We start from the raw sequence: 8,623 nt of genomic DNA on the forward strand, positions 1-8,623 counted from the left end.
TTAATTAACATTTTGAGTAGGAAAAGCTGTTCCTGGGGCAGTGAGCGCTGTTCTGTTGTTCGGAGGCTGCATGACACTGTAGGGTTGAGTTCTAAAGGATTTTTGTGCCTCTTGGGTGGCTTTTGTGTTCCCTCTGTCCCTGCAGAAGTGCTGTTCACTGTCACACTCATTGAGTGATGTCTGTTTGTGTCTCACCAGGAATCGTGGAAGACTACAAGCCACCCTTTTATGACTTGGTTCCGAACGACCCCAGTTTTGAAGACATGAGGAAAGTGGTCTGTGTGGATCAGCAGAGGCCCAACATTCCCAACAGATGGTTCTCAGACCCGGTCAGTGTGTGCTGGTCTCTGTGTCATTGCCATGGGAGCTTTCCCAGTTGTCACTGCCTGGGGAGGATCTCGATGGTCAGCAGTGTCACCTGGGCAGGGTGGGATGTGCTGGCCTGGCTTGGGGAGCACTGAGCAAACTGGCAGCTGCCACCCACAGACTGGCCTTTTAGGAACATGATTTACAAAAATCCTTACACTGCTTTTCCCAGTGGCTGTTCTCCCTCCGAGGGGAGGTGAAGGGGAGAGAAGCTGGTCCAGGGCTTTCTGTGGCTTACAAGCACACACAGCAGAATGCTGGCCTTTCCTGCCTACAAGATAGGGGCTGCTGCTCTTTTTGAAAGACTGATGCTCAGGTTAATTTTTCTTCATCAGTATCAGTCTGGCCTCTCCAGGCTGCCCTTGGAGCTGTGGAAGCCAGTTTGAGATCTGTAGGGCTGGGCAGGCAGAGTGCCCATCTGTGAGGTTTGGGTGTGGAGCTGTGCCCTGTGCTGGGAGCCCAGCCAGTTAAATCTTGCTGGGCATGATGAAATCACAGTCAGAACTTCTGTACCTTCTCAGCTGCCTTCATGGGTCTGCAGGAGTTGGTTTCATTGAAGAAAAATTCTGGGTAGTGTTTGCTCAATTAGGAAAAACTCCAACACTGTAGTCTAAAGTTGCACTAGTTGGTCACTCCAGTCAGCCCATGGGCCAGCTGTGCTCTTGGTTTAATCAAGTTCTCAGACTTACATGTAAGCTCTGTATTTGATAACTAGTGGGAAGCCCTGAAAGTGGAGTGTTCATTAGGCAGTAAAACCTCTCTGTGCGGGTGCCTGGCCCCAGCCAGTGCTCCTCGGCTCGTTACTTGGGAGTGACCCCTGTGCTGTGTGTTTTTGTTCCTCCCCAGACGTTGACGTCTCTTGCCAAGCTGATGAAGGAGTGCTGGTACCAGAACCCCTCGGCCAGACTGACAGCCCTGCGCATCAAAAAGACTTTGACCAAAATTGACAATTCCTTAGACAAACTGAAAGCTGACTGTTGACCCTCTCCTGGCGGTGCTGTCCTGGCAGGAAGGCGCCTGGCTGCCCCGAGGGCTGTGGCTGCCCTGGGGGCTCTGCCCGGGCAGTGCCAGCCTGGTCCCCGTGCTGCTGGAGCAGGAGCCTGGGGACAGCTGGGGAGCCGGCTCTGCCCGGGCCAGGTGAGCTTGGGGACAGCTGGGGACTCGGCTCTGCCCGGGCCACCTTGCCTTGGGGACAGCTGGGGAGCCGGCTCTGCCCGGGGCGGCGCTGGGACTCAGCCGCACGCGCTGTGCCTGAGCTGGTGGCCTGAAGGAAGACAGAGAAATCCTAAGACAAGATCAGGGCATTAAACAATGGCTTTGAACAGCTTTTTTCTTGTTTCTTTTCTTTTTGTTTTTGTTTCCTTTTTTTTCCCTTTTCTTTTTTTTTTTTTTTATTTTTAATATTTTATTTTAATTCTTCTAATCACTCCCAAGGTGAACACATGGAAGTGGTAAATTTTAATCAGCAATATTGCCTGTGCTTCTCTTCTTTATTGCACTAGGAATTCTTTGCATTCCTTACTTGCACTGTCACTGTTAATTTTAATGACATGACTTGCCAAAAATATGATTGGCTGTATCCTGCATTGATCTATGCCTGAGTAATAGGAAAAGAATTCGGTAAACTGAAAATGTAACTGTCAGACTTTAGCTGCATTTTACATGTGTACTGATGTTTACAATAATGCTGAACATTAGGAATTTCTTGTTTATCCAAAACTTGCAAATTATTTATTACTAGTGCACTTGCCAGTTTTTTAAACTGTAAAATAAGTGCATAAAGTTAAAGCTTATTTTTATGTGGCCTCTTTCATGATTTCTTACACAGACGTTTTTGTAACACAATATAACCTGAAACATGAATTGTTTTCTGTATTATCATATTACAACTCGATAGTCACATTTTAAGTGCTTCACATTTGTAGGTGTGTGGTCTGTACCATATTTTCAGTTGGAATATGGAACGTATATATCGCCATTTCCCACAGGACCTTGCGTCTGGCATCTTACTGATCTGGGAAAGGAAGGCAATGGAGGAGTTAACTAGAATATTAGGTCATGAATGCTGTGGGGAAAATGCATTTTATTTCTTCTAAGCTATATAATATGCATTTAAACTCTGCCAGAAAAATAACTATTTTGTTTTAATCTACTTTTTCTATTTAGTAGTTATTTGTATAAATTAAATAGAATGTTTTCAAGTCAAACGTGGGAGTGTTTTAGTTGTGTTACTGCCTGCCAGTGATCAGGTGTCCCTGCGTGGAGCCTGGGCTGTACCTGCAGGGTCCTGGGGGCTGCTCGTGCCCTTCTGAGGTGCTGAGGCTCCAGAGGGGCAGCAGAGGTGCTGGGCTCTCCCTGGACACATCCCTTGGTCAGGGTCCCCAGAGGGGCAGCAGAGGTGCTGGGCTCTCTCTGGACACGTCCCTGTCCCTTGGTCAGGGATCCAGAGGGGCAGCAGAGGTGCTGGGCTCTCCCTGGACACATCCCTGTCCCTTGGTCAGGATCCCCAGAGGGGCAGCAGAGGTGCTGGGCTCTCCCTGCCCATGGCCTTGTCCCCCTGTCTCCCACCCTCCCGTGGTCAGGATGCCCAGCCCTGGGAGGCAGCTGGCTCAGTGGGCACCAAGGCTTCCCTCTGCCTGCACTCTCCATCCGCTGCTCTCCTTCCTTACACCCCGTGCAGGAGCCCAGGAGCTCCCTCTCACCCCTGGAAAGGAGCTCCTTTATTCCTAGCCCGGGATGCCCCAGGTGATCCAAGGCTCTGGGCAGGGGTCAGCCTCTCCACGCCTCCTCTCTGGGGTAAACACTTCCCTGAGGGTCCCTTCAGCACTTCAGGAGCACTTCAGGTGTACCAGGCTCTGCTCTGCTGCCTCTCTGTGACTCCTCCTGCTCAGCCCGTCCTCCCTGTCCCGGTCCAGCGGGTGCAGTGCCTCATTCCCAGCGCAGGAGGAGCAGCAGCAGCCAAGTGTGTGGGGTGGGTGCTGCCTGGGGCTGAGAGCTCTGCAGGGCAGCCTGAGCTGGCACCAGCTGCCAGCTCTCTAATTGTATGTGATGAGAAAAAGCCAGGAAAAGTGGGATTCGGTGAGTTTTTCTCTTAGTTTGTAACAGGAATTCAAATGCCTGGATGTGTTTTGGTTTGGTTTGAACTGGTGTGTGTGTGAGCCGTGCCCTGGGCTGGCTCGGACACGGCTGCACCGGGAGGGACGGGCTGTGCGTGGCACAGGGAGCCAGGCTGGGTGCAGCTGTGGGAGGGCAGGGCAGCAGTGCTGGCACTGCCTGCAGCCCTGCAGTGCCCCTGCCTGCTGGGCACCTGCCTTTCTCTAGCAGCTGGTGGAACGGGCAGCAGGACTCAAACCAGGTGTGAAGCAAGGCAGGCTCTTGGGGAGGTGCTTGGGGTGAGGCCAGCAGGGGTGTCTGGACAGGCCGGGGTGACTGGAGGTGGCACTGCACAGTGGGGACAGAGGCAGAGGTGGCACTTCAGTGTGCAGTGTGAGTGTGGGGTGTGTGGTCAGGTTTTGGTTGGAGTTTTTGCCTCTCCAGTGTTTTCCAGTGCAGGGCTTGGAGGACAGAGGCAAACTCTTGTCCTGAGGGTTAGTGACAGGTGTGGCCATGCTGGTGGAAGCTGAGCTGTGTCCCTCCAACCCTGCCACTCTGAGTCACAGCATCTCACTGGGCAGCCTGTTAATATCTGCTCCAGCTCTTTGCACTGCAGCATCCTCTGCAGAGTGCAGTGTCCTGGAACAGCACTGTCTGCAGGCTGGGAGCAGCTCTGGGTTGGGTTTGGTTTCCAGCCCCAGGTACTGCTGTCAGCTGTGTGGGGCTGCTTGCGGTGCTGCAGGATACGGGGCCTGCAGCAGGAGCACCACGCTTCTCTCTCCACTCCCTGGCAGGAGCTGTGCAGAGCCACAGGGCCCCCTGAGCCTCCTTTCTCCAGGCTGAGCCCCTGCCCAGCTCCCTCAGCCCTCCTGGGGCTCCATTCCCTTCTCTGAACACACAGGGGATAACCGACAAAAGGATAAAACCACAAGCCATAGGAACACCCCAGTAATACTCTCTATCCTGTGTTGGGTAAAGGAGATTATCTGGAAAAGCCACTGGCAGGGTAACAGAGTCTGTCAGTGCTGGGAGTCCTGGGCACTCCTGGGTGTGCTGGGCAAGGTCACCCTCGCTGCTGCTGCTCTGAGTGCCTTCTGCATAGCAAAGCATCCAGGGTTTACCTTAAACATATTTCACTTTCACCCCCCGCTACTGAAGTACTTTTGGTCCAGGCATTGACTGAACTGTTTGAAGTGTTAGCCAGTGTGTGTGTTGGAATTGGGTCGCTATTTGGCAAATGTGAATCAAGAAGGTGAAGAGGAAACTAATCATTGTGAGTTATTTCTTAGCAAGTTCTGATCCCTTGGTTGGGGTAAGTCACGCCCCACTGTGCTGTCCTGATGTGCAGTTACTGCTGAGGACAGTCAGGGTCTGGGCTGCCCTTGGGATCTGGAGTGGGGCAGAGAAGGGAGGACTCAGTGACAGCCAGGGGGTGTTACCTGTGTGCTTTAACCTCGCCTCCAGGTGCCTGGGCATCACAGCAGAGCATCCCTTGCTGCCTTTCCCTGGAGCTGTCAGGGCTCGGCACTGCAGGAGGTTCCACGTGCAGGGAGCTCCCCAGCCTCCCATGCGACTTCCCAGCGTGTTCATTAATCAGTGTTCCCCCAGTACCGCCACAAAAATCTAATCTTCTAAAGAGATTTGGAATTCTTACACATAATCTGCTGCAGCGAGGGCGTCGCTGCGTTTATTACTATGGCGATGGCACAGGCAGTCCCTGCTGCAGCTGAATTATTCATGTGTCTGGCGGGTTTGCACTGCACCAGCCAGGACAGAGCTGGGATCAGAGCCCTGCCTGGAACAAGGGCTCTAATGAGCAGCTCTGCCTGTGGGATTCCGCTGTCCTGCTGGTGGGGACAGTCCCCAGCAGTTACACCAGGGAGACTGGATGGAACCAGGGATGTGTCTGATTTTGGGGGGTACAGGAAATGTAGATTTCCTGAGAGGCTGTGGCTGCCCCTGCATCCCTGGAAGTGACCAAGACCAGGTTCAACGGGGTTTGAAGCAGCCTGGGATAGTGGAAGGTGTCCCTGCCATGGCAGGGGAATGGGAATGGGATGGGCCTTCCAACCCAAACCATCGTGTGATTCTGTGATTCCATATGCAAAGGTTTGTTACTGATCAGGAACGTGGGGCACTGCAAGGTGTCCTGGGGATGGAGAGCTGCTGGGAGCAGCCTGAGGCTGGGCATCCAGTCAGTGCTGCTGTAGGGAAGTCACTGAAGGCTTCCTCCCCTCAGCTGGAACTTCCCTTGTGGGCCTTCTGGGCTGGAATTATCCATCAAAAATCCATGTGAAGCCTTCCAGAATTTTATTTACCTGAATTAAACTGTTTTGATAGGGACAGTTGTCTTCCCTGTGAGGCAAAATGTCTGCTGTACAAGGTGCTGAGCCTTGGCGCAGTGGTTGGCACTGGGGAAAGGAAGCAAAGACATTCCAGGTGCTGTTCCATTTATAGAGAGAGAATCTCAGGCACAGCATACATTAAAAGACAAGGTTTGTGTGAGAAAAGTGTTTCATCCAATGTCGCGCTGCTGAGGTACTGTGACAGGTGTGCCAGAGTGCAGCCCTGGGGCTCTGCTCTGCCAGGTCTGAGCCTCTGAGGTGGATTTTAACAATGATCTAACATCAGTAATTACCAGTTTGTCTCCAACTGCAGCCCCCACCCAAGCACTGACCACCTTCTCCAGTGCAGTGACTGTCCACTTCTTCTGTCACCAAACTACCTGACCTCCTAAAATCAACAGCATTCACATACTGGCATCAGTGTCAGCAAGCCCAGGTCTTGGTTGCTGTGCTAAAATATTATCCTCTCAAAAACTGAAAAGCTGATGCTGTGTTCAGCTTCAACACCTGGATTTTTCTTCTTCCCGTGGGTATCGTGGAGAGATTTTTTAAAGGTTTTTTTGGGTGTTTTTTGGTGGCTTTCACAGCATGGAAAAGGCCACGCATACCTTCCTCTCATCCCTGTGTATTGTTCTTCTCTTCAAGCTCAGAGATAAGCTGTGTGTCAACTGTGAGAAACTGTGCCAGAAGGAAATCATACCTAGCAAGGCCAGGGATTTTTTGGTTAAAGACATTAAAACTTGCAGTCAGCTTGCTCTTTGGATCTTAAAAGATGATGACACCCTTAGTGTGCTGCCAGCTGGAGTCAAGGACTTTGCATCGCCCCCGTTCCTCCCCCATGGGTCTCTGCAGCAGTTTTCTCCAATTTTCACCACCCAAAAATCCTTTTCCCAAGTTTCGTGGCTATTTCAGATTCACAACATGGCTCTCTTTTCACTCTTGGAATGTTCCAGAAAACCTGGAGCCTTACAAGGCGATCCCAGTTTGGTGCCTGCGGTGATGCTGGCTTGGCTGTGTCCTGTGTGCAGTGCAGGGAGTGAGGACAGCTGTCCTGTGAGTCTGTCGAGTTTCTTGTGACAGGATTCTGTGGGAATCCAAAACATGTGAGAGCCCCTCTGCACTGGGAGAAAGGACTCGGATGCCAGTTAACATAAAAAGGGTATTTTGTTGTTTTAATTGTTTGCTGAAGTGAGAGAACCTGCAATTGTGTCTCCTCTGCAAGCACTTGAAAAAAAATTTGCATGGGAAACTTGACACAACTCCATGTTCTCCATGTCTCTTACTCGTTTTATGAGGATCTTGAATTCAAATTAAACCCTGAGAAGGGCTCTGGCCCTCTCCCTTGTTCTGACTCGGTTCCTTTGGCCATTCCAGGTGGATGGTTTGGTTTCCCTGTTGCTGTTTCTGGCAAATCTCCTCTCACTCCCTGGGAGATGGTTCCAAACTGGGCCACTGGAGACTCCCCAGTGGAAATCTGGTGGGTTGGGCTGAGGCAGAAGGAATGGCCCTGGATCCCTGCAGTGTCCCAGGCTGGGCTGGCCTTGGAGCCCCTGGGACAGTGGGAGGTGTCCCTGCCATGGCAGGGGTGGAACAGGATGGGCTTTGAGGTCCTTCCAACCCAACCCATTCCATGATGAAATAACTTTTTAACCACACTGATACTCTTTGAACACTTCTTATGCCTGATGCTCAAATACTCCAAGCAGTTCCATTACATCAGAAAGGCCCCCACCCACTGCAGTGTGGCCTTTCAGGAGATTTATGGGCTACTGAGTGTTTGATTGCAGAGCCACAGGAAGCAGCATCTGGGGAGGGGGGGACCAAAGATGTATAAAGGGTTTCTTGGAACAGTCTGGGAATCTTTCACCTCTTGTTCTGGTTGCTACAGCTAACAGTATAATGCTTTGGCCAGAATGTATCATCCTGATCAGAATGTTTTGGTGGTTTTATGGCGTTTCTGGATGAGCAGAGTGTGACTGAGGGAGGGCAGGGCTGCTCTGTAGCCAGGACACTGATGTGGGAGGCAGAGCACCAAGGGGAGGGGTAACTGCTGACCTGCAACCCGTGCTGGGGAGTTTGGGTTTTTTTGCACAAAATTTCAGTAGATCTTGGTTTTGTGCTGATGTGGAGCAAAACAAATTACGAAACAAAATTCTCGGCTTTTGGCCAACTCTGTAAGTGCCTTCAGTCAGCAGAAGTTTCTCTGGTGGTACCTATTTCCAAAGACTCTTAAATGCCCAGGACAGGCCGTTCCTGTGCCCCCTGAGCCATGCCATGCAAACAGCCAAGCTGGGGAGCACATTTGTCTCACCACAGCCTCAAAGCCCGGTGGGGTTTTGCCCTCCCATCCCTTTGTTTTCTGGTTCTTCTGGTTTCTGCTGGTGTTTGCTGGGTCAAAGGCCTGAGGAAGATCAGAGGGTGAAGGCTCAGTGATGATGAATAACCAGGACCCAAACCTTCAGGTCCCTGAGTGTGTGTGTATATATATATATGTGTGTGTGTGTGTGTGTGTAATATTTTTAATTTATGATATAAAATATAAATATATATTTTCTAAAAGTTTTGATTCTCCTCCTTTACAAGTGCAGGAGATACTCTTTTCATCGCTTCTGCAAAGTGTGAGAAAACACGTTCTGTACATTTTCTTTCTTAAACTGAAGAAAAGCTAATTACATAATTCCTACTTTTATGTCTTCCTTTACATGGAAAAGCAGCCTAATTCCGTGCTGTGAACCCAAACAGAGTCTGAACGAGTTGTATCTGCATTTCCCATGGAGTGCATTGTTTGTAAGCCTTGGGAAGGAGTGGGAGCGAGCACG

The 8,623-nt window shown here is 51.0% G+C and overlaps 1 protein-coding gene across 1 annotated transcript in view; it reads left to right on the top strand.

Annotated features, from left to right (window-relative positions):
* The window catches only part of ACVR1 (activin A receptor type 1), a 40,290-nt gene extending 37,717 nt beyond the window's left edge, over positions 1 to 2,573 (top strand). The window contains exons 9-10 of the mRNA XM_074547740.1: positions 199 to 329; positions 1,213 to 2,573. Coding sequence (XP_074403841.1) covers positions 199 to 329; positions 1,213 to 1,347 — 266 coding nt within the window. The 3' untranslated portion in view covers positions 1,348 to 2,573. The remainder of the gene's footprint in view (positions 1 to 198; positions 330 to 1,212) is intronic.
* The last annotated feature ends 6,050 nt before the right edge of the window (positions 2,574 to 8,623 follow it).

This window comes from Zonotrichia albicollis, chromosome 10 (genome assembly GCF_047830755.1).
Source record: "Zonotrichia albicollis isolate bZonAlb1 chromosome 10, bZonAlb1.hap1, whole genome shotgun sequence".
Lineage (NCBI taxonomy): Eukaryota > Metazoa > Chordata > Aves > Passeriformes > Passerellidae > Zonotrichia > Zonotrichia albicollis.